This window comes from Excalfactoria chinensis, chromosome 3, assembly GCF_039878825.1.
Source record: "Excalfactoria chinensis isolate bCotChi1 chromosome 3, bCotChi1.hap2, whole genome shotgun sequence".
Lineage (NCBI taxonomy): Eukaryota > Metazoa > Chordata > Aves > Galliformes > Phasianidae > Excalfactoria > Excalfactoria chinensis.
Window position 1 is genome coordinate 96,606,956 of NC_092827.1, and position 26,133 is coordinate 96,633,088.

General features: G+C 47.7%; 1 protein-coding gene and 1 long non-coding RNA gene across 9 annotated transcripts in view; one reads left to right on the forward strand and one right to left on the reverse strand.

The window, feature by feature from the left end:
- The window catches only part of KCNK12 (potassium two pore domain channel subfamily K member 12), a 62,303-nt gene extending 38,168 nt beyond the window's left edge, over positions 1-24,135 (reverse strand). The window contains exons 1-4 of one of the 7 annotated variants that reach the window (XM_072331180.1): positions 23,784-24,135; positions 12,073-13,765; positions 9,121-9,236; positions 156-254 (exon numbers count right to left, since the gene is read on the reverse strand). In XM_072331180.1, coding sequence (XP_072187281.1) covers positions 12,870-13,765; positions 23,784-24,135 — 1,248 coding nt within the window. In that variant the 3' untranslated portion in view covers positions 156-254; positions 9,121-9,236; positions 12,073-12,869. Of the gene's footprint in view, positions 1-128; positions 255-6,565; positions 9,237-12,072; positions 13,766-23,783 lie in introns of those variants that run through there. The other 6 variants (XM_072331179.1, XM_072331183.1, XM_072331181.1 and 3 more) reach the window with 6 other exon arrangements.
- The window catches only part of LOC140249490 (uncharacterized), a 52,817-nt gene continuing 50,579 nt past the window's right edge, over positions 23,896-26,133 (forward strand). For both annotated transcript variants that reach the window (XR_011903022.1, XR_011903021.1), the window contains exon 1: positions 23,896-24,027. This is a non-coding gene — a long non-coding RNA (uncharacterized lncRNA). The remainder of the gene's footprint in view (positions 24,028-26,133) is intronic.

Here is a 26,133-nt window from a genome sequence, read left to right on the forward strand (position 1 = left end):
AAGCCATTTCTCCTCAAACTGTTGCTACCCGCTCTTATAAAAAGTCCCTCCCCAGCTTTCTTGAAGGCCCCTTCATTGTGTTTTTTTATGCATGGACAGGCAATGCTCGAGTGAAATATCCCACAGGGCTGCTCTCTGTGCCTGGGCAGTGGTACCTCTTGCATTCTCTGGTGGTTCTGTAGTGCTGGCATAGGCTGAGGTGAAGTTACAGCTGAACAGGAACTTGTGAATTGGTCGTGGTTTGTGCTGGCTGTCTGTGAAGAAAGAACACACAGATCGTTATCTGCTACTACTCACGTGGAGACATTTTGAAAGCATCCTGATACAAGTTTATATGCTGGAAATGCAGCATTTTAAACTGCAGTTCTAGAATGCTTCACCTATATTTAAAACAGGCAGTGCTGAAAGATTGATGGGAAAAGTTATTTATCATTTAGAGATGGGAATAAAATGATACCAAAGACACCGTGAAAACTCCTGCTGTGTTCTGTAGCAGAGATGACATCAGTGGGTGTGCACTGGGGACAGCATTCTGCTGCTACATCTGCATCAGGGCTTGCTCTCTTGCAGCACTCTGCATTAACTCCTTTGTGCTCCTTGTTGGAACGCTTAGTGCTGTTCAGCTTGCTGTGGGTAGCACTTTGCTGTTAGGCTGGGATCCGGGAAAGGTGCCTGGTACCTGTAATCTTCTAAGTGTCCTGCAGTATCCTTGGCCATACCAGAGTTGTCCTTTGCTCAGCGCCCCATCCCTAACCAGGGCAATAGCCACGATAGAAGGGCATTTTCCAGGGATGCCTCTGTTTTCCCCTTGGCTGTGTGTGAACTCTGTGTCTACAACCCTGCTAAGATGTTCCTCACTCACCAAGCTATTGTGTGCAGGAAGGACTGCTGCTTGTTTGCTTTCGACCTCCTTCCTAGTTTTATTCTCTGTGCTCTCCACTTCTATTTGGCACACCTCTGTATCACACAAAGCGATGCATCCAAACAACCCAAAGGATTCCGTTAGTTTGCTCTCACCTCATGCCTTGCAGTGTTCACTAAAAAGAAAGCTGCCAGGTGACGGGTTTTTAGATCTCATCACCTCATCCTCCATCTATGCTGCACTTCCCCGTCCCCCGTCCCTGGGTGCGCTGCTGTCGCCGCATGTGGGCAAGAGAGGATCAGGCTCGCTTTAGTCTCCATATGCCACTGCCGCTTGCAAACTGGGTTACAGACAGTGTGATTTCATGTGAGCAGGAGGATGGCTATTTTTGCTAATTCCAATTTAGCTTTTCTTTCAGAAATGTATCTACACAGCAGAAGCAGTTCCTGGCCTGCCCCAGTTATTACAGAGCTGTGACAAGAACACAAAGGCCATCAAAGCTTCAGAACAAAATAACAGAGCTGTTGAGGGGCACTGGGGCCCCTTACGTTCAGCCTCAAATAATGGTGCAAGTTTCTTGTTTGCTTGAGAAAGTTTGGCACTGGATTCCTGCTGCAGGTGAGGTCTTTAGTCTGTCCAATTATTGTTCCATCTACGAGGCTCCTTATGAAAGATGCAAATGGCATTAGGTAGGTTGAAATAAAAGGGCAGATGTGATCAAACACTGAAAGAATTCGCTGCTTTTGATTGCTTTCCCACCCACCTGTCAGCGACCAGCAATCGACCAGCATGGAAGAAGGTGACACTTGTTTTGCCTTTTGGTTTGTGCTTCAGTTACAGCTGGAGGACTTGAGGATCAATCTAATGAATCCAGAGAAAGCATCTATCCACTGCTGGGACTCAGCTGTGCCACATGCCTGTTCCTGCTTGCAGCTATGCAAGTTTATCTCACGTAACTGCTTTTGATAAATGGCTTTGTATATCTGCATTGGAATCAAGGCTGATTTGGAATCAGAAATTGCGGGAACAGCATCAAGCTGTGTCCTTGCCCACTGACAGATGGCACTAAAGATGGCTGAAGAGGAATTCCAACCCTAAGAGACCTCCAGATCCCTGTGGTTCAGCCTCTGCTTTCACCTGTTCATGAGCAGCAGGCCCGTTACTGGCATGGCCTTTGTGAACGTGGGTTTGTGCTTGCCAGCTCTGGTCTGAGCTTTGTGCAGCTGGTCCAGGTTCATAAACACTGTGAAAGCAGCCAGGTGTGCTGGTGGTCCAATCCTTACAGATTTAGTGAAGCCTGCATGGGAGCTTGTCATTCTGGAGATACTCTGCTGAAGTCCAGGAATTTGTGTGCAGTTTTATCCAGTCTGATACAAGGTGAGGATGACATCATCTAGTCATTACCTTTAGTTAAAGTCACCAAGACTGGATACACCTGTTGGCAGTTTCCACAAAACCTTCAAGCATTTATGAAGCAAGCTGAGGACTACAAGCAGAACCCCTGCTTGGCTGGGTAGCTTTTGTTTTGTTTTGCTCCCCATCCCTGCCCCGAGATTAGCATCCATAGGTTTGGTCCATGTGCCTGTGCTATTCTGTTCTTTTGATCATCCTCAGTGGTTCCTCAGTGGTGCTGCCCTTGGGCTCAGGCTTTGCACAGAGCTTGTCTCTGACCCTATGGTGATATAGATGTGTGTGCTGGTTGGGGTGGGACTGGGGGACTACAGGTAGGGGAGAACACCACGTGTCCAGATCAGGGCCGCTCTGAAGCATCTGTCTGTACCGAGTGCACAAGTGGAATGGGATGCTCTGGGGGTGTGTGTGACTGTCACTTAATGTCAGCCCTCAGGCTCAGCATCACTTAATGCTGTAAAGTATCTTAATGGGTGCTGCTGTTTCTCTTGCCTCGCTTTGGTTCAGTCCATTAGACAAGAACTTCTTGGTTAATTAACAGGAAGAAAAAAAAAAGGCAAAGCAGTAATTAAATGAAAATATGAAGCATGCACAGCCAGAGGGTTCTTAGCTTCTTAACAAAACCCTCATTGTAAACTACTGTAAATGTGGCCATAAAACTAAAAAGGACGTAGAGGAGGAGGCAGCTCCTGGTACTGCACTCAACATCTCCCAACAGAGGCAACACAGACAGGGAGAACCTGCAGCCATCTATCTTAGTTACATTGCATACTGATCTTCTATTCAACTATAACAAATTCTACTTCCTCAGTGGTATGAGCCAGCAGCAAATACCACAGTGGTGGTTTCAAAAAGAGAACGACCCACTGACCAGCATGGGCAAGGGATCCATGCAAGGATCCTGCAGGTCCTGCAGCCCCATGGACTGCGATGTCTGGCTGCATTGGCTGCATGACTTGAGGTAAATGTTGGCAGCTGGAGCTCAGCTGGGAAGCTGTGCTCCCAGGGCTGTGCATGTGGCATATTGATCATTGGTGGGATAGCAGAAAGATACTGAAGGGTGTAGGGCTGAGACTGATAATGTCCTGCTGTAATTTCTGAGGTTTGGAAAGATTTGAGAGCAAAGATGACTGGCAATGCTGAACGATGCTCTAGCCCTGGTCTGGTCTCTGTGCTCCCTAGGGAGAGCTGTTAGACATCAGAGGTCAGCCAGAGTGGGGGGGAAGCAAAGTGAGCCTGAAAGCTGGACTGAGGCTCCCATGCCCGGCATTGGGCCAAGGGGCTGAGAGGGAGAGAGCCGTCACCAAATCCTGGCACGGCACCATTTCTCCTCACTATTTTTTTGAGTGAAGACAATTTCCTTAAAACCCTTTAATGAAATTATGTTTTTAGAAAACATCTACTAAGTGCCCTCTGTGCACTTATTTGGTTTGGCTTGAAGGGCATCCAGGAAAATGTTCTTTGGTGCCAGGCCCCAGCAGCTCAGGGCCCTGCTGATGGCACTAGGCCTCATGGCGGCCTGCAGCTCCTCACAGCGCGGAGCTCTGCTCTCTGTGACAGCAATGGGGCCTGGGGGACAACATGGGGCTGCACCGGGGGGGGCAGGAGATACCCACCAGGCTGAGCCAGCCCCCAGGGCTCTAACCCCGTGATACTCAGTCTGCACCTGCCCTCAAGTGTCCCTGTGGGGCAGCAGGCAGAAGTACCCACGACAACAGGCAGAATTTGTCACTGGTGATTCTTCCATTTGCTTTGGAAAATGAGCTGGTGTGCTCGAGCAGCAGAGGGGCTGCAGTATTTCTAGGGATTTCCAGCACTGCCTGTCCACAGCCCTCAATTTGATTTCTGTGTCATCTCCGCTGTTCTGCAGGTGAAAGCAGCCAGAAAAGAATGAATGATCCCTAATGGTAGTTTTCATACGTTCTTTTGAAGTAATTCTTTTACAGCAAAGCAATGGAGATCAAAATGCATTCAGCTCGAGGGGTAATAGCATATAAAAATAACTATAAAGTTAGTGCATTGACTGTTCGATGCTTAGATAGAAAGTAAAAAAAATGGAAGTAATTCTCCTGATAGCTTGTAAGAGAGCTGATTGATGCAGCTGTCTTTTCACTGCCATTTCCAAAAGCCAGAGCTGTGCTTTTTTTTTAGGATTACTTTGATAAAAGGATGTTTTGTTAAAATCCCACTGAGCTGTGATGGTTTTTGACTGCTGCCTTCTTCCTAACTCTTGATACCCACGGGATGGCAGGATCTGTGCTGTTGGTGCTGTGAATAACAACATCCCTCACCTCTCTCACTTGCCTTTAATCACACTCTTCAGTCCTCAGCACTGTGGCTCCGCCATCCTACTTCACAAGCTTTGCTGTCACAAGGTGATATCCCTGCTCCCACCTGAAAGCATCTGGCTTGGAAGCATCTGGAAAAAGGTGGATGCTATCAGCTTCTGTTGGAGACCAGGCTCTCAGAAGTTGTAGGGCTGTGACTCTCCCATTGTTACCATCCTAAGAAACTTGCTGCCTAAGATGTTGGTCTGGGGCTCAAGGAGCAGTTCCTCAGTTCTAAAGCTGGCGTAGAACTCCAGTGTTGTGGTGGACAAGTCCTTGAATCTCTGGCATCTGAGTTTTGGCATCCAACAGATAGGAAATAAGGATGGAGAAAACTTCTCACTCAGAGACTAAAGGATCAGCTTATGGCTGTTCAAGAGACGCTTGGAAATTACAGGCAGCAATTACGGTGGCGGAAGGGAAAATGACAGAGGATCTATTCATCCGTGGGCTCCTAACTATTGATAACGCTGTGTTTGAGGAAGGTAATTGCACTTCAGAGGGAAACAGTCTCTAAGAAATAATTCCTGATGGCTCATGTTTTCTTGTCTTTTTTTTCTCAAGGCACTGTGTGCGCAGCCTGTAGCTGCCAATAACCCATTCTTAGTGCAGCCTAACTTCTGTTTTAATCATCTCCCAGATTCCACAGCAACGTTTCCCATCACTTGCTAGATCTATCAAGAACAATTTCATTTCCTGTGTAATAGCACAGCTGATTCTCATGAGGTTGCTTAATTACACCTACATTTTGGAAGATGAATGGAAAATACAAAGATTGGTAAAAACTAAAACGTTACTTACAGTCCTGAAGAGCCAAGGGCAATGATTCAGCCTCATTATATGGGCATGAACAATCTCTTCCAACGTTGGCTCCTGTTCCCGTATAATTGCTGGTGGGTTTTACCTGATTTGCAGTGATTTCAGGAGTGAGCGTTAACATCCGTATGTAATCCAGATTAATTGGTCTGGTTTCGCATGGGTGAGAACACTGCCAATCCACAACAAATTAACAAGACGGAGGTAGGGACCCTGTACAAAGCCCAGGGAGGTGGCGCTCATAGCAGCAGCATCCATGCAGAGTGGCGGTGGGCTCGATGCTGAGCAGCACGGCAGCTCCCCTCTCACTTCTTGTCTAGCACAACTCTGTTGGCTGTCCCTCTCCCTCCTTTCCCCTGCCTACCAGGGAAACAATTCCATATGCATTCTGGCAGGACGGAGCTGCCGATCAGTGTCCACAGGTGGTCTGTCTGGCTCAGGTGCAGCAGGAGCTGGGCACTGACTTTTGCTGGGGCTTATTTCAGTGAGATACAGAGGTGGGGGCAGATGTGTGGGACTTGATTGGGATTATGAACTGGAATAGTTTCTCCTTTGGTTCCATGTTGCCTAGTGTGACTAGCAAACCTCCACATTCAAGGCAGTAATGTTTCTCTGTTTGCAGTGTGATTGATTTTTTTTTCTTAATGTCTCTCTTAAATCAGTAGCAAAACTTCCTGGATTTATCTCAATACCCGGACAGAAGTATCTTATTGACCTGAATGAAACTTGGGGAGATACACCAGGAGTTCCTTACAGCCACATAAAGAGCAAACAGCCTCCATCTGCTCTCTGCTTTGTGGCTGAGGAAAGGATGGGTCCTGCAGCCTTTCCTGGGTGGCACTGTGCAGCATGAGAGCCTGCCGCACTGTTGGATGAGCACACATCACACACGGAGAAAATTCTCCCTGGGAATCACAGAATCACAGTCTGGGTTGGAAGGGACCTTAAAGCCCACACAGCCCCAACTGCTGCCATGGGCAGGGCTGCCCCCAGCAGCTCAGGATACCCAGGGCCCATCCAACCTCCAGGGATGGGGCATCACAGCTCTGAGCAGCAGTGCCAGGGCCTCACCAACCTCTGAGTAAGAAAAGAGAATGCAACTGAAGCAGAACCCTCAGCACTGGCTCCACAAAGAACACTCACACACATCCTCCAGGCAATGTTTTCTCCTGTTTATTTCAAGAGTCTTTGTAAGAGCTTCACGGCAAAGATCCCGGTGCCATTTCCAACCATGTATGCAGGGAGCCAAACATGTCTGCTCCGTTTGGTGGCAAGCTGTATATAACATACCAGTAGAGTGAGCTGAGTATGGCTTTTAGTCCTCGGTGCTCAGAGATCTTATCCTGGAAATCCTGAGCTGACACTGGAAATCAGCTGTGTGATAAAAGCACTCACAATTACTGGGTGTGCTGGATGTCAACCCAGAATTAAATGATTTTTAACATGTCAACTGTTTAAACAGACTTCAATCTTCAAACTTATTTCACTGTGTTGTTCTGCTGGGAAGCATCATCTCAAGGAGAACAAATATTGGTACTTTCTAATCAAGCAATTACATGAATTTATGTCTGCAATGAATGCAAAGAGGTAAGTGATGCCACCTGGAAACCAGCATGGATGGGGCACTCCTTCCCCTGTTCGCATAGTTTAACACAGCAGTCAGCAAACACCAAACCCAAGGTAATTAACAGAAGCAAAGTTCCTCTGATGTTCATCGTAACAAACATTGTAACAGCAGCTCGGTTAAAGAGACCTATCAAGCTGCGTGCCTGCAAAAATAAACAAGAATTAAACAAGGATACCTTTGAGCAGACATATTCTTTTCTCACTTGAGTCCTTTTGAATTGGCTTGGAATCTGCACCTATCACTGTCACAGCAGAGTGTGCAGAAAGGTGCCTCCCAACAAGCTGCGTGTTTGTGCGTCCATGTAAGTAAAGGGACAGCTTTTTTTTCTTTGCTTTGCTTTTTCTTTTTGCTGCTGAGAATTTTACCATGAAATGAGGTGAATTATTGCCCACGGCAAGATGGATTTTACTTTCAGGGACTACAACTGATTCCCTAATAGGAAGATCAGGAGGAGACAAGCACTGAGAACACACACTTGGTGTTTGGATCGCACACTGCCTGAATTATCAGTGATTATGCGTTGTTTTATAAGCAGTTTTTTTGCATCGACTTGTTGCCTTTAAAAAGCAACCTTACAGCTCTGTGAAATGTGAGGGGGTCACAGGAACATCTTATTTGTTTCTTAGATGATCTGACAAAGCATCAGCTGCTGCAGGGTCTGATCCTGAAAGCAGGTGGGCTGTGATGCTGCACACCTCAGAACCCACCGGTATCCTCATGTCCCATGCTTGGAATAGGCTGGGAGCTGGCTGGCCCCTGCCCGAGTGCAGTGTGGATGCTGGGACTGAAGGCAAGCCGAGGTGTTGAAATCAGGACCTGCAGCGTACCTAACATAGTGCTCATCCGAGCCACAGAGAAGCATGGCTGCCTTTCCAGCAGTACACCTGGTCGTCCTCCTCCCTAGGGTTGGCCCTGCAGTGCTCGCCTGCTGGATAGAGTGCAGTGTATGTAAGCGTGCAGCCCTCTGCCTTTCTTCTGCATCACACAGTTCATCTCTGAATGATCCACATGAGCCTGTGACACCTCAGGAGCAACTTCGGGCTGTGGTGTTGTCTGTGGTTTGATGATGGAACACACGTGTGTATAGAAAGTAAAGACTTTTTCTTTTCCTCCTGCATTACTTGGAAAATACCTCCAGTTCTCTCCCTTTCCCCACACTTCCCATTCTTCTGGATACAGCAGGAGCAGCACAAGGGGGACCATCTCGAGGCTTTGGAAGTAAAAGGAGTCAACAGGTGGCAGTGTACAACAGTGCAGGTGCATTTGGTATTTTCTTTCCTATCCTACATCACCAAGTATCCATAGCCACATGGTCTGTCCTTTCCCAAGGCAGGGTGCTTGCAGACAGCTCATCTGTGCAATCCCTTCCAACCTAAATCATTCCATGGTTATAAGGAACAAACCCAATGCGTACAGAGGTGGAGGGTTTCCACATGTGTTGTACAGTGCACACTGCACATTTCATTAGTTATCCTGTGAGAGTCACGTATTTGTGCCTGACTGAATTTACCACATAAGGCAACTTCTACCGTATGATTTAAATACAAGACTGAAAATGTGTGTTGGTTTAGAAAGGAACATTCGTAATCCAATGAGAGCAGAAGCCACTATCTTTAGATTTCCCTAGCAAACAGCACTGCACTAAATATGACTTTGTTTGAACTAGTGCTAAACATTCATAGTATAAATAATTAGTCACTATTTTTTAAGAGAAAAAGTTAGAAAAACAAACAAACAAACAAAAAGGTTAAGAATGGTCTCACTGCAATGGGTCTTTTCTGTGTACTTATCACTTCTTCCCATTGGCCATCAGGTTTATAACGAACGAGCCAGTGGCCTTGGCTATACATCCACCACTCAAATACAGCCATGGGGCACAGGCACCTGTTACTCAGAGCTTTTGCTGCCTGTACAGCTGCTCATCAGGCAATGGAACTGTCTAAGTGTGAGGCAGCAGGAAAATGAGAGGAGTGAATGAAGGGAAAGATGAACTATCCGATCCGAAGCTAACTTTCTGGATGTTCAAAAATAGAACTTGGAAAAAACTATTCAAGATTGTAATATAAATCTCAAGTTACCTGAAAAGAAAGTGCAGTCTAGTGCAGTGTGCTTTCATTTTCCCTTTTTGCTCCTTCAGCTTCCTTTTCATTTCTTGTGCTTCAGTCTGTCTGGGTACTGCAGGAATCTGCTTTGTCTGCAAAGAAATACCAGGACGAATTCTACTTGGTGCACCTAGTGCATGTTCAGGGTTTAATTAACAAAAAGAACAGGCTGCCCTGGGGAATTCTGAGATGAACCATACACAGTATAAGAGGGGAGGAACTAGATGCCCAAGCATTGCAAGTTTTAAGAGAAGATTCCCTAAGAATCCAACCAATTCCCATCCAACCTGGCCTTGAACACCTACAGGGATGGAGCATCCACAGCTTGTCTGGACAGCCTGTTCCAGCACCTCACCACTCTCATGGTAAAGAACTTCCTCCTGATATCCAGCCTACATCTTCCCTCCTTCAATTTTAAACCATTTCCCCTTGTCCTGCCATTATCTGCCATTGTAAAAGAGTTGACATCCCTCCTGTTTATAGGCTCCCTTTTAGGTACTGGAAGGCTGCAATGAGGTCACCCCACAGCCTTCTCCATGCTGAACAAGCCCAGCTCCCTCAGCCTGTCTTCAAAGGGGAGGTGCTCCAGCCCTCTGATCATCTTTGTGGTCCTCCTTTGGACCCTCTCCAACAGCTCTCTTTCTCCTGCTGGGGCCCTAGACCTGAACACAGCACTCCAGAACACAGCAGACAGGGACAATCGCCTCCTTGTCCATGCTGGCCACCCTTCTTCTGATGGAGCCCAGGATACTATTTGCTTTCCAAGCTGCAAGAGCACACTGCTGGCTCATGTTAAGTTTTTCATCACCAGGACCTCCTGATCCTTCTCCGCAGGGCTACTCTCAAGGATTTCCACTCCCAGTCCATATATATCCCTGGGATTCCTCTGACCCAAGTGCAAAGCCTTGCACTTTGCTTTGTTGAATCTCATTAGATTCATCCAGGCTCACCTTTAGAGGCTACTGCCTCTGAGGGAACCATAAGACCATTCCTTCCTATGAGTACGACCCTGCACAACAGCCAGGCTCTGAACCCTGTCAGGAACTGGACTTGATGAGCCAGAGGGGTTTAGGGATTTTTATGGGGCTTAGACATAAGCTAGGGAGCCCTATGGTTGAGTCACATCAGTACACGGGTATACGTGCACTGGTAGAAATCAAGGCATGTGCTTTCTTTACATCCCTCTGAGGTTAAGGAGAAGTGGAAGGGAGGTTTTCAAGGATCTAAAGAGTAATGAGACACTGCACATAAGTACACAGTGTAGCCATCAGTCACCCAACACCCTCGAGGAGCCCAGTTCTAAGAGCCAATCCATCTCCCCCTAATGTCGGCAGGACCCACAGAGCATCCTGCAGTGCTCCTGCTCAGGGGTCCCGGCTGGTATCCAGGTCAGACAAAGGCAATCAGAACCAGAAACATGTAAATCACAGAGCATGTCTGCCTTCGATTGGGCTCAGAAGAAGTGCAGGAATGGCACAGGAGGTGTATGAGCAATTTCACATTAATTCACATTTCCCAGGCACAAGTAGGTAATTTGAAAACAATTTACAAACACTTAAACAAAACCCTAATTGCAGTTATAACAGTTATCCTTTACAAACAACTTACTGAAAAAATAAAAACTCTTAATTTGCAATGTCGTTATCATAAAGACGTAGCTCTTGAGCTCCCAGAACATTAATGCATTTGAACTCATTTTTACAACTATAAACCTAAGCAATTCCACTGCAATAAAGCCCACCTGCCTCTGCTTATGCAGCACTTCACACAGCAGGGTCTGTTCAATGAGTAACAGTCCCAGCGATGGCAAAGGAACCACAATGCGATCCTATGGGAGGCCTAGCTTCATAGAAAGCAGTGTGCTGTATATACATACTCTTACTGAACAAGCTTGTAAACTGACACTCAAATGCAGCAGCTGAGATGGAGTGCATACACAGATCCATGCAGCTTTGAGGCTCTCTGCAGCCTGTAAAGCTCCTGCCGAATGAAGGCAGCTCGAATGCAGCCTCTGCCATACCAAGTACCTGTAAACTCTGCAGCTGGTAGGTAGAGAATGCAAACATCACTGGGTGATTCTGGCCAGATGCATCTCCACAAAAGCTGTGACTACGTTTGTGGTAGAAGAGCCACATCTAACGGTCTGTCTGATGCCCTGATCCCTTCTCCTTTAGACAAGAGCTGCAATCACTGCCACCCTTCAGCTGGCAGTCTCAAGTGTGAAAAGTCTGCAAACCCTCAAATTAAAAGTTACAATCTGAAATGCTGTGTGCTCCTCCGAGTGAAAAGGAAAGAAAAACCAGACTTTTTCCCCAACAATCAACCCAGTAGTCATTATCTTGCCTATAACTATCCAAAAGGCTTTCCAGACCATTGTAGCCTCAGCCTTAAGTGGTATTTCTGAAAGCTGGATAAGACTTCATTCCTTACAGCCTTAAAAGAGTGGCACAGAAGAGAGAAATTAAATAAATGATCTAAATCTCTGCAAATATTCATAATAGCTATTTGCAGGAATGCCTCTGCGCCCATCCATCATGCTGAAGCACACAAACACTCAGACCAGGTCTGCTTGAAGACGCTCCTTCAGCAGTTTGGGTTAGCACCATTAAATATGAGTTAAAAAACAGTAGCAACAACCCTAGGCCAATTTATGTTTTAATGCAATCTTTCTGGAGAAGTCAGCTTCTGGAGGATCTACAAAATCCTCTGAAGTTTTGCTCCAAAAAATCTATTTTGTACAGCTTTTAGGCTAGTGGAAGTCAGGTATCACTGGGGCCTAAGGAAAATGGCAATTAAATTATTTGCAAGATGCTGTGCAGCAGTACCCAACTTATTGCAGAAGATTTATAAGAACGGAGAGAGCCTACATTCATTTTAGCAGACGATTTTCATGTAAAAGTAGCATCATTAATAAACAGTTTGACTTACATTTCAGTGGAAATGCAAACATTTGACACCAGAGATGAACGCTGGCTCCTCTTGCATGTTTCCAGGTTATTCTGTAGGGAGGAACAGCTGTGCATGGTTCAACATGCTTCTTACGACTTATAATCTCCTGACTTTTAATAGTTAGGTAGCGCGTGGTGTTTCAGACAACACTGGCTGAAAAAGAATTGTTTGTCACCAAGGGAATTCAGTCAACTTGATTCTCTATCACTGAGGTCAACAGGATTATTCAAGTGAAGCACAGCCACCCTAAGGCTGGCGTACCTGCAGTCACCTACGTGTATGTTATATACAGGCCTGGTATGACAAATTGGCAAGAGCATCAAGTGGAAAGTTCAGGGCCAGATCCAGACTCCAACAAACACCGAGATACAGGTTTAGACAACCCTTAATCCTTCGAGTTTGAATCTGGAAATGACCTCACTCAGAATGTATTCAAACCTGGAGTTTCGGTTCAGGCTATTTGCTGTGTAAGACGTTCGTTCTGACACCGCTGTAACCTCACACACCGTTCTTCTGAAAATGCATCAGATTCTGCATCAAAGACATCCAAGTCCCTCACAAACCCCCCCGGGGAGAACTGTGGCATTGTGGTAAGGAGTTTACTGCATATTGAAGAAGACATAAAAACCCAAGAAACCAAACTGCTGAACACCTGATGAATACTCAGTCTGCTCTGAATGTAAAACTTGACCATAGTTCGCAACAGTAATTCCACTTGAAATTATCTTTTTTTTTTTCTTTTTTTAATCAAAGAAACAAACAGAACTTCAAAAACTCTACCTAGAGTCACTGGTTTCTGCCAAGCGGTTGTTCATGATGGCTAGAGCACCCACCCCCGCTGAGAACCCGTTCTGCCTCGTATTGATACAAACGTTCCTCGGGTAGCCGTTGGCTGTCTCGTACAGCTGCTTTTGCAAAATAGCCAGAGAGACCTTGTTGGACGCCGTGAGCTCCCTCATGGAGATCATCTCTCCTGAGAGCCTCCTGCCATCTGTGTCACTGTCATACTGCCCCTCAGCCTCCAGGGAGATTTTGTGGCGGCGCAGGCGGGCTCCTGGTGTGATGGCGTTGCGACGCCCAAGGCGGGTACTTGACTTATGGCACTTCGGGCAACATCTGCATCTGAATTTTTTCAACACCCAGTTCAAGAGTTGCTTGATTACAATTGAGATGACGTTAAAAAGAGAGTATATGCAACATACCCCCATTAATATAAAGACAAAGTTTCCGAATCTGTATAATCCCTGATTTTGGTACACAGCGTTTTGGCTGCTTACCAAATCTCCAAAGCCGATGGTGCTAAAGGTGACAAAACAGTAGTACAAGGAGTCGACGTAGTTCCACCCTTCCACCAATGTGTACATCGCAGAAGCGCAGCATGAAAGCGTGATGGCAAAAATTCCCAGAATGAGCATCACGTGATAAACTGATGGCTTCCAGCCGATGAGGCTGCCCACCCCCGACATAGCTGATCCTCTTCGGAAGTTGGGAGGAAGGAGACCACTTCTTCGCAGCTGTCTTTCGTGGCAAGCCTTCATGATGAACGCCAGGAGGGAGATAATGCGCTCCAGAAAGAGGTTGAAGAAGAGGATAGTGCCAGCACACCCAAAAAGACCGTAAACAATGAGGAATACTTTTCCAGCCACCGTTGCCGGCGTGGTCATTCCAAAACCTAAGGTGTGGAGAAAAAGGAGGAACGTTACTGCCACAGTTTTTCATGCATAAGCTCAGGAAGCATGAAATTTATCCTAGGTCCTCTCTCAATGGACAAAAGAAAGTCCTATCTCTAAGTCAGACAAGGTCAACACGAGGCAAGTTTTGTAAAGAATGAAGGAGGCACTGGAAAGCTGAACAAGGTGATTACAACAAGGGAGCAGAAACTTCTTGCAGATGTGAAAGACAATGTATTCATAGGGTGACACCATGGCCACTGGAAGAGCACTGTAAGGTGGGGGGGGAAGCCTTTGTGTGCCTACAGCATGCTAAGGTGTGATGAGGCAAACAAGTCCGTTCCCTGCTTCCAAGTGCATGAACCAGCACAACCAGCTGGGAAAGTCCTCTATTTACGAGCTGTAAATCAGCATAATGTAATTACCATCAAAGTCTGATTACACCCCCTGGCTGAAAAGATGGAAGTCTTCAAGCTATATAACAGAGGAAAAAAAGCTCCCAAAAGACTGAACGCTGTTTTGAAAACAACACCACCATAACACTCTAACCAAATCCCAACTGAGTCCAGCCCATCTGACGTAGCCACAGAGAAAAGGAAAAGCATGTAGGTACTGCCCTTGCTACTGCTATTCTTCTCTGTGCAAGTACTCAGTGATTCAGTCAAAAATCATCCTGATGGGGCTCAGGTGACTGATCATACTCCATGGATAAATAACCAGGTAAAACTGAAATGAATGACAAGTTGAAATGTCTTTACCTCATGGTTCCATGAAATTGCTGAGCAAGTAATACACTCAGGGAGGTACATACCAACAGCAGACCACGACAGTGAAAGTTTGCTAAGAAAAAGACGAGCTGCATTTAACAGATAATGTGAACGTAATGAAATCATTAATCTAGTTTATTATCACTATGCACCTATAAACGGAACGAAGAGAAATATTTCCTGTGTGTAGGAAGTTGAGATTGCTGCCTGAAATCTGGTTAAATATTCATGAAAATGTGGAAGTGAAAAATCTGCAGAGCAGTACAAAAGAATAAAATAGAATTACGCTGAGGTAATTAGCTGTTGTTGCCTGGACCCACAGCCTCCCTGTTCTGTTGTGCTGAAGATCCAAGCAGGCTTCCCAAAGCCTGCCTTGCCATTTCTAGACTTAATAAGAGTGGATAGTCAGCTCCTCTTGTGTGGGGTGAAGCTGCTCTCAGGAGCCCCCTGATTTGGTGATAAATATCCACTAGTGGTCTCCAGAAGAAGTGGGGAACTCTTTATGGCTGCCAGCAAGGCACACACAGCCAGCTCATTAGAGAGATGGCATCTGTCAGCCCATGCCTCATCAGCAAAGTGGTTAAACATGAGCTTCACTCTAAGTGCCTGACTATCATAATCAAAATAAATGGGCTGTTACACATATGGCTAAATACACTAATTAAATAAGAATTTGGAAAAAAAAAAAAAAACAAAAAAACAAAAAAACAAACCACAAAAAAACCCTCAGTGTCATTATAGATGGAATTATAAGCACACTTAAGATTTTTAGTGTTTTCTGGTGCTGTCAGAGGTAGTGTGTATTTTTCATATGGTGGAAGTGAAATTTCTGAAGCACAACGTTACCAAAATTTTCTATGTATTTATGCAAGGCAAAAAGACAAAAAGAGAGCTATGGTGTATGTAAAACAGGCAAAGAGCATGCCCAGGTAATGCAGTACCAGCAGGTGCTCCTTCAGCAGCCAGCAGCACACTCACGTCCCCTCCTATAGGGTCTGTCCCTTTGGCACCACCCAGGTCACACTGTGCTACCCCTGCTGTGCTCATCACCACACACTTGAGCTCCTCCAGGCCCAGCACATCCTGATACCCAGATGAAATAAATTCAGCCACAATCTTCTATTCAAAGAGCAACAGTGCTTTGTCCTTTAATTTCTCTATGACAATGGCACACATGGCTACATATATGGCAACGATATACATGAAGTCAAAGCTGGGGTTGACCCTGTGTGTCTCAGGCAGTTATTCATCTTCTCTCTAATTCTGCCATACTCCAACCTATGACTTTGGCAGAATTAATTTCTCGAGATACGAAGACCAAGCTCTACAGGGCCGGTCCCCAAGAATGTAGGTTATAGAAAGATAAACTAAAAGCAATCAGTTTTGTTTCATATCTGCTCCATACATCCTTTACTTACTTCACAGCTTTCCCAGGGTCTTGATAAGTTGCTACTGCCCAACATGTACACTGTATCTTTAAAACTAGAATTCTGGACTAGGGAACTTATGCTCCCTTCAACCACTTTTCACCTGCCAGCACTTCATCATTATTGCCTCTGACAGAACCGTACCTGTCTATTTCCCAGCTACCTCTCATTTATTCTGCAGCTCCTCATACCTAATACCCAGGAACAGTTGCCCTGGATACAGGGTCACAGTGCAGAGCAGATCAAACTGCTGCAGACAGAGCACTTCTGCCACATGCACAGCGTTCACCCAAGGACTGGGAGCACCACCTGAGTCAGCCTTTTCAGACCATAAACGAAAAAGTTATTTTTCCTTAACATTCTTGACAGGCAGCTTTATCAAAATACCCCCCCTCTGGGGATCAAACAGTGACCACTGCTTCTTGTGACACCCCTGCTGTTGAAATATCAGTCTGGTGCTTGAGACAATTGCTGTCCAGAATACCCCACGCTGGCAGAGCGATGGAGATGATGAACTGAACATCAAGGAGTATCAAGAAGCTGTGAGAAATCATTAAAGGTGTCTGGCAGTACCACTTTTCCTCTGTTTATAGATGGCTGTAACCAGGTTATTGGTTCTGCAAAGCGTTGCTCTGCACAGCAGTACTGAGTAACTGAATCAATCCTCCCCAGTGCTTCTCTGCATTCCATCCACCACCCACAAGGCCAAGGGCAGCTTTTCACTCCTTTTAAAAGCAAACTCGGTTCTATGAGAATCAGCAGATTTGCCAACCTCTGTTGTAACCCAAGTTCCCTTCACAGAAAAGGAAAGAGGATTAACAACCTGATTATTTAAAATACCTGCAAGTTTGCTGTTTTAATACAGTCAAAAGATAACCTCAAGTGTGATCACTTTGATAGCAGTCTAAGGGGCTGGAGGTGGCCCTGAGGAAGAAGAAATGTTCAGATGTTGTACTGAGGGACATGGCTTAGTGGGGAAATACTGGCGGTAGGTGGACGGTTGGACTGGATGATCCTGGAGGTCTTTTCCAACCTTTCTGACTCTATGATTCTTTGATGATAGCCTTGTTGCATGCGTACATTTCTCCTGCACACTGCAGGGGCTCCCAAGTATGTTTTTTCTCTGCTGACAACTAGCTGAGCCTTCCAAGAAAGATCATCAATTCCTATTGAGTGCTCAGCACAGACATTTATCAGATCAAGTGGTGTAACTTTCGTACATCTGAATGATAAATGGCCCTGACAAAGAGATGTGCTGGAGCCTCAGCTTCACCACCAGCAGCAGTACTCTTGCTCTGTTCATTTACTAGAAGTAAGTAAGCTTTTTTTTCTGTGTTGGACTGCAAGCTGCCATTTCTATGTGCATGATAACAACAAAAGGTATGTCAAAAGCTAACCCCAGAAAACCCTGCTTATTTCTGTACACAGATAGCCCAGTAAGTACAGAAGGAGGCTAACCACTGCCTCCGAGGTACAGCCAAGGCTAGGAAGAAACACAGGTGTCTCTAAATCAGTTCTAAGATCATTGGGTGTGACTGGCTGCTCCTCTGTGTACACTGTATGAGCAAATGGGTATCACTAAGCCCCCAGCATTGCCAGAAGAGCAGCAGCTCCAGCACCAAGGCTGCTATGCAGCTCCCTTTCCTCCTGCCTGCATCCCCAAGCATGGGACACTCAAGATTGGTCACAGGCTTAAGGCTGGAAATCTCTGACAAGCTTACATTTGGGTTCGCTGGTTAATCCTACCATATCACTGCAGAGTTTCTAATACGGGACAGAGTCTCCAAAATGAGACTCTGAAGAACAAAGCTCAGGGAAGGACTGGTTCCTGAAAGCCAGAAGAAAGCAAATTCAAACTACAGAGACAAAGAATTTAATGACTGACAAGCTGGCAATATTCTTGCCGAGTCCCTGCACTGAACAGAGACAGAGGCACTCTGCAGAATGAGTGTCGTTCTCAAGTTCTCTGTTAACAAAGAGGTCACACATAAACTCCCTTCCAACAAGTTTTACTGCTGTAAAACTGCACGCTCTTTCTTTCGACTGCATTCAGTGTCCTTGTGCACTGCCATAACCCAGCCCAGAGCTGCCTCTGGTTGCCTCCACACCTGATGATCAGAGTCCTCTCTGGTTTGTTTTCTTTCCTTATCCTCCCAACTGGGTGGAAAACATGTTGCTATTGTATTTTCTGAAATTGTGGTGGTGTTAATAATGGAAAATTATAGCCCACACAGTCCTGAGTTGTTTGAATAAGTTATACTGCTGTGGAAAATACACTTCCCTGCCCTAGAGGCTAATGGTCTTCAAATCCTGCCTTAACAGCCGTTGCAGCTGTATCAGAGCCTTAATCTCACTGCAGGTTCTGTGCACAAGCATCTGTCTCATCTTGCTGTGCCACTGAACCTCAGCAAAAGCAAAGAGATTTTGAGACCCTGTCAGAGGACACATCTCTGCATTTAGAGTAATCGCTTAGAAAAATCTGCAAAGAAAAGAATGATAAGAAAGACACACATTCAGTCTCGGTACCTATGGACAAACATGATAACAGAGCCTGTGGACTCCAGGAGCTGACACTTCCTTCCCTCCCCTGAGATGGGTCAAATGGCTGAAGCCACGCACTGCTGTCTCTGACCTCTCCACAGCCTTCATAGAGCTGATGATGTAATTCCAGGTGAAGTTTGGTTCAGAAGTCGGCTTCTCTTGACACCATAATTCCTCACCCTTTAAAGCTGCTTCATCTCTTATTTTCTTCCTATGTTTTGGAGAATTGTGTATCTAAGCAACACCCTTAAGAGGAAAAAGCTTACACTTTGTCATTTTAAATTGTTCCAAACAAAAGCATTCACATCAGCTTTTGTTGCTTATTAAAACTCACGGCTGCATTTCAAACACCTGTGTGGACCCAAGGATGCAGAAAAAAATGTGATTTACCTCTGTAAGGAGAAACTAAAAGATAACAGTATCCAACTTTTGTTATATCCCTGATGTAACATGGATATTATGAAAGAATACCTGCACGCCCACTCACAGCACTGCTCCTGCAAGGCTAAGGAACAGCGTTAGCTGAATTCCACCACTGACCTTGGGTGTACACCTTACTGCTCCTCACGTGAAGTCTGAGATAACAAGGTGCTGCTCCTGGGCTTCCCAAACCTCACAGCTGGGCAGAGCTGCCCAAGGGTTACATCACTGGCTTCTCTTTTGGCTGTTCTAAAGCAGAAAGCCTGCAGATATCGCTTAACAATATTGGCATGTGTCGATAGCTGCCTTAGCTCTTCTGCTTTAAAAAGAGTAAACCTGTAATGATGTACCTGTAGGACAAGAACAACTTAAACCTTCCGGGCAAGATCTTTTACACTGTTTATCCATTTTCCTCCCACAAGCTCTTAATCCACCTTCAGCTTGGACAGCTCTTCTACTTCCTTCAGGAAGACACAAGACTTAATGTAAGGATCTGCACTAAAAATACAGGGTAGCAGCACTAACCAGACTCCTCGGTTATTTCTCACTTTCTATTTCTGCATTTAACTCTTCCTTCCTTAGGAAGCGCTTCCACTGACTACTGTTAAAGGTAATGACGCTGAACTCCTCAGCCGCTTCATCATTCACTTCTGATTTGATCCAGCATTTTCCTGGTCCTGTCAGCTCTGTCAGTAACAGCCGCTGTAAAATGACAAACTGTTCTACCCCACTTTTGTTCTCCTTTTACACCGCAGCCATTTCCAGCCAGAAAGACTCCGAGTAGACTTGACCCTGGATATGCACTGAGCACAAATGATACTGTAATTCGGTGTTTGTCCTCAGGAGATAAATGTGTTGTCTGCACAATGCTCAGCAAAGAAATGACAAAATATTTGATAACGAATAACCAAGGGGATTTCATCCTTTTTTTTTTTTTTAATTGAAATTTACTAAACCATTTCTTCTTTCATCCATGAGCAAGGAGCACTTACTACGGATCTTTAAGCAAGAGTAATAGCAGTGCCTCACCCAAGTAATCCCCTACATTAGCATCAAACCTTTCCATTTCTTATCTTATTCCACTCCAAAGCTTTAATTACTTGAGAAGGCTTTTAATGCCTTGCTTCATCTAATGTAATTACATTTAATTTCCTTTCTGCTTCTCTTTGTTCAATTCAAGAGGGACTGCATTTAAACCTTCCACCACCTACAGCTCGGTGCAGCGCCCACCGCCATCAGCAGACCCACAGAGCTCGGGGGGATGCATTACCCACAGCAGAGACACCTACAAGGAAGTGCTGACAGCACCAGGTCTGCAGCTGCGTTATAAACCAATAAAAGGAGTAACGTGGGATCTCCTAAAGCTCTGCAGAGTGGCCTGCTATTGACTTCAGCTGAAGCAGGCGACTGCAGAGACAGAAAAATAAGCATATCTGGTTTGTGTGGATTGCTATGCAATTGCACCTTAGGTTAAAATTATTTTGATGATGAAACGTTCCCAGTTGGTTTTCCACTGTTCTAACCACGATGCTACTACAGCAAGATGTACAGTTCTCAGTGACTTCAACAGCTAAAAAAGGTACATTAATGCTGCAGTCATAAAACAAAGATATCCTTCGTGTTTTCCAGCATAACAAGAGGAGTGGATATCGACTGTTACATGAAGTTAGCAGTCAATAGATCTATCCCATAATTCTTTTTCTGTTTCCTTAACGATGAAGAGCAACCAAAGTTTGCATAAAGGCAAGACAGAAAGCTTAGAAAGATGGCCCAGCTGTAAATGTGAGAAAAGATGAAGGAGTCTGTATGTTCTGCAACAAACAGAAGACAACCTGAGAAGGGAGAAAAATGCAGACCACCGGGGTGATCAGGAAGAGAAAAGAAACTGTAAAGCTGCATAAGTACGTGGATGCTCTCTAAGCACAGATTCTCATAGCCACTCTCAACTACAAAGCTGCGAACTGTGATTTAGATTACTTTCCTGCTTGGAGCTTTCAACTTATATCCAGACATTGAGGAACTTCTCACCAATGGTAGATAAGGAAATTAATGCCCCCCCTGGGGTTGAGGCTGGGTGGGTTTTAGTGTCCCTCCCTACCCAAACCACTGTGATTCTATGAGTTATGCTGCTGACCTGCTGATCTCCATCCTTTGCTCTGATGACGGTGCAAGAAAACAACTGAGAGAGATTTGCCAGAATAGTGATCAAAACAACCCACATGCCTAAGGGAGCCAACCTGGCCAGAGCAGACCAAACTGGAAAACACCCTCTTGTTGGCCCCGGATTGTATAGAGGGTGGCAAACACAAATGAACAGACCTGCAGCTTAATAACACTGCTTGTTCTTCCAACTACTTTCCTGTTTGCTTCTTCTTTTTGGACTTCAGTGGGGTCAAACCCAGTGGGGTCAAACTGCCCCCTAATGTGAACCCTTTGCAAAAGCATCCCAGGATTGTAGAGTCCCAAGGCAACACAATGCTGATGCTGACCGGGAGCACGCTCTGGTCTGCCACCTTACATATATGCCACCATATGAATGATGGAACTGCATCCACAGACAGCCAGAACCTCCCCCAGCTACCACTCGAATACAGCACCAAGGAAGATGGGACAAATCTATTTTCACCTTAAACCTTCACACAATTCAACACACAGCTGCTAGTAGGATGGCCATCCATTGGAAAACCCGTAAGCGATGAGGCTGCGCTTCACAACGTTATACCAAAGGGAAACCTTGTCTGCGTTATGCTCTACTTTAAGAAAGTGCTGGGAGCCATTTGTGATTTGCACTTAGGGAAGGAAAAACTAATCTGAAATTCTACCGCCAGCCAGATCAATGAATCAGGAATCAACTTCACCCAGGTGCTCCTTAAAGAAATGAGAACAGCAATGCTATAAATCGCATAGAAGAAAAGACCTTTGGAAGCTCAAAGTAATGAAGAATTTTACCTAGTTCTGAAAATCTGACATATTTAATGAAAAATAGATTCAGCGTTTCATTATTCAGCCGCAAACAATGCAATAATAAACCACGAATGCCCAGAGTACAATCTGAGGGTGTTTTGTGCACTATTCAGCAGTTGCTTTGTGGGCTATTCAGGAAAATGCTGAAAGATTAGACTTAACAATTCATTTTAACTCTGCCTCCCTAAAGACCTCCCAGATGTGCTTCTTGCCCTGAGGGTCTGCCTGTGCCTCCTGTTCAGTGTAATGATGCACCATGCAGAACTGCACCAAGGAAATGTAGGAGCTGAAGCACCTAATGCAGAGCAAAGGTTCTGCTCCAGAAGGACGGGGAATGAGCCCACGTCCCCAGCCAGGTGGAGGCCAGGTGAAGGGATGAGGGAATGGAGTGCCCATCCAGCAGCACAGGGCTGCAGCACAGTGAGAACTGGTGAGGACCTGAAGAGACATGGCGAGCTTTCTTTTGTCTAAGCTGGAACCCTTCATGGGTAAGAGGGAAAGTAAACCGTGGGTGATGCCTCCTTGACAAGACAGTGTCTTTCTGTTGGTTAAGCTTTCTGGTGTGTTGCTAGGACAGGCATGTGTTCAGCTGAAGTAATAAAGCTGCTTTGACACATGTATCTGATACTCGGCAGTTGGGGAAGCAGGCTGTTTTGACTCTAAATGTCTGATAGCTGTAGGTGAAGTTAGGTAAAGATAGCTTTCTTCTCGTCAGTGAATCATGACACCAACACAAGTGAATGCGCTCTGAACGACTATAATACCCATTTTCAGTTGACAGCGGAGTGAAAGGCAGAGCAGATCGGTGGGCACCTAAACGGTCTGTAATGAAGGCTGTAGAGCTGCTCCCCTGGGCTACACGTTGATGTGGCACCCCAGGTTGCACTGCAGCAGCATGAGAAACATATTCTCCTGTTTACACCTGCCAAGAGTGCTGAAAAGCCCCACAGAGTCCTTCCTTCTGCCCAAAGGCGCAGTGACTGCAGCCAGTGGGATGAAGTGGAGAAGGCAGGGGCTGCAAAGAGGGGAATGCCTGCAAGTACACACCTCTGTCTGCTACTGCAGGTGTAAGGACTGAGCACTTGGTCTGTCAGTGCACCAACTCAGCCTGCCATCCGTTCAGCTCAGCAGCAGTGACCTTTTCACACCTGCGTGTTCCTGAGACGCAGGCCTGACAAAGTTAGATTAAAATGGTGTTTTAATGCCTGTTTTACCAAATGGATTCAAAGATGGAAAGTTAACGGGGACTGTTCAGCGCAAAAACCAACGATGCTTAACAGCACCGCTGCAGTCATCATGGCTGTGTTACAGGGCTCAGTCACAGCCCGTGAAACATCTTCTGAACTAAACGAGTGTAAGCGCCATAGGGAGCTGTGCGCTCCCTTCTTTTTAATAAAGCAAAGCACTTCGTGTACGCTCTGCGGCCCCAGGGCGATTCGCTCCTTATGGAACTTACAAAGTGAGGAAACGAGCCCGCTCTGTCTGCAGGGACGCGGTTCCTAAAGCAACGCCGCGAGCTACGGACAGCCCAGACGTAGTTGGGGTGCATCTCCCACACCGCAGCTCTCCGTGGGGCAACGCTAGAGTCAAACACAATTCCTCCCCTCATCTGCCCATCCAGCACCGCTCTTTCCAACCACCGATCCGCCGCCGATAACCGCGGCCAGCTGCAGCCAGCGGCGCTCACGGGACGCGTCGCCGCGCTACCGGGCGGCTTTACACATCTCACGTCCTCGTTCACAGACGCGCCTCAACTTTGCCATCCCTTACGGCCGGCAGAAGCGCAGCACTGCGCCCAGCGGCGGCCCGCAGCGCTCGGAGCGGCCGTCCCGGCGCTGCCCCGCGGGTCCCTCCCGAGAGCCGGGCTGCCCCGAGCGGGACCCCCGTTGGCGCTCACCTACCGATGGTGGAGACGACGGTGCCCACGAAGTAGAAGGCTCCGGGGAAGTCCCAGCGGGGCCGCAGGGCGTCGACGCGGATGCCCGCGGCCATGGCCGCCTCGTAGCTCCGCAGGAAGGCGCGCAGCTCGGGCAGGCTGATGTTGAAGATGCGGCTGAAGTTGTGCAGGGTCCGGTTCCAGCGCAGCTGCGCCGCCGCCTCCGACGGGCTCTCGAGGGCCGAGAAGACGGTGGCGCCGGCGCTCAGGTACGCCGCGATGAGGGCGGCCAGCAGCAGGAACCGCCCGTTGTCCTCGTTGAGGGGCGCCGGGCGCCGGCGGCGGCGAGGACCCGCCGCCCCCCGCCGCGGCATCATCCGGGCAGCGGCGCGGCGGCGGCGGGGGCCGCGGGCACGGGCGGGCGCGGCGCGGCGGCTTCGCTGCGGGGGCCGCGGCTTCGCTGCAGGGGCCGCGGCTCTGAGTCATCCCCCGGCGGGGCCGGCGGCGGCCCCGGGGCCTCGGGCTGCTGCGGCGCGGCCTCGCCGGCGCACCTCGGCGCGGCCATGAGGGCGGCGGCGGCCCCGCCGCGGGGGAGACCGCCGCGGGGAGGCGGAGGCTCCGCGCCGCGCCCGGTCGACGGCGGGGCGGCGCGGAACCCCCGGGGCGGGGGGCGGAGGGGGAGGGGGGGGGGGGGAGCCGCGGCCCCGGCGGGAGGGCCGCCCCGGCTCCGCGCTCACGGGCCCCGGGCCGCCGTGCCGGGGGTGGGGCGGGGCGGGGCGGCTCCGTCTCGGGCCCCGCGGGGGTCCGCCGTCCGGCCCGCGACCGCCCCGAGCGCCGCCGCAGGAGGGAGGGCTCGCGGCGCTGAAGGGCTCGCGGCCCCGAGAGCGAGCGGGCGGCTTCGGCTCGTGCCGTTGCCCCGTGCCAAAAGAGGCGGCTTCGGGGCATCCGCTCTGCGCAGCGGGAATGAATCGGAGGCGTTCCGAGGTGCTGCTCTGATGCCGGTTTCTGGGCTGCACAAAGTTAGACCCGGCGCCGCGACCAGTCGCGTTGCCAGTGCCGAGCTCTAGCTTAGTTAGAGCCTGCGGATCGCTTTTCTCGAAGCCGTAGGTTGTTTCTGCAGGACGCGCACTGCAACCTCCAGCGTCCGTTGGACTGCAGGAAGAACCGCAGCCCCTTCCCGAGAGACTCTAAAAACGACGGTAGTTGGATTTCTTTGCTTGTAACTCACACCAATACATTGTTGCAAAGAGGATGGCAGTGACACCTGTGGGGAAGGTCTGGGACTGAGAGTGCAAACAGACATTCAGCACCACATCTCCGTGGTTCTCAAACGGCTCCAGGGACGGCACCTCCACCGCCTCCATGGGCAGCCCGTTCCAGACGGAACAGCTCAGTTTACAGTGTACTTGACTGTCGTGTTTTGGTAGCCACAGAAGGGTTTAATCTTAACTTCTTTGCCATTCTTGCTTCTGTGTGAAAGCATTCTGTTTGTAGAGGTGGAAGGAGTGTGTCCAAGGAGAAGTACTGCATGGGTTCACAAAGGGCAGGTCCTGCTTGACAACCTGATCTCCTTCTATAATCTGGTGGCCCGTCTGGTGGACAAGGGAAGGCTGTTGATGTGGTCTACCTAGACTTCAGCAAAGCCTTTGACACTGTCTCCCACAGTGTTCTCCTGCAGAAGCTGGCAGCCTGTGGCCTGGACAGGTACACCCTTGGCTGGGTAAGGAACTGGCTGGAGGGCCGGGCTCAGAGAGTGGTGGTGAATGGAGCTCAATCCAACTGGTGACAGGTCGGGCACGAGTGGTGTTCCCCAGGGTCGGTGCTGGGGCCTGTGCTCTTCAGTGTCTTTATTGATGACCTGGATGAGGGCACTGAGTGCACCCTCAGTAAGTTCGCAGATGACACCAAGTTGGCTGGAAGTCAATCTGCCTGGGGGTAGCGAGGCCCTGCAGAGGGATCTGGACAGGCTGGAGAGCTGGGCTGACGCCAATGGGATGAGGTTCAACAAGACCAAAGGGCATAAATTTGGTTTCATGTGAAAGCTGAGTCACCGTGGTATTTTAAAATGGCTCGGCTACTGTCGATCCTTTCAAGGGAAGAGTGCTCCTCTCGTGTGGGTGAAATCGTTAGATTCCCATCCATGCTTTGACTGTATGACTTACACCCACGTCATTAAGTCCGCTGCTTTTGACCTCAGTGGAACTAAGACCTCCACAGATAGATGGATGCTTGGTTTCAAGCTTCACTCCTGTATGTCCCCACTGATGTTGGGACATATAATGTGCTGAGAAGACAAAAAGCAGGTGGGTAATTTGGAAGATTTTCACCACTCTGTTGGCATGGAATAGTCTCACATTATTATTTGGAGATGTCTT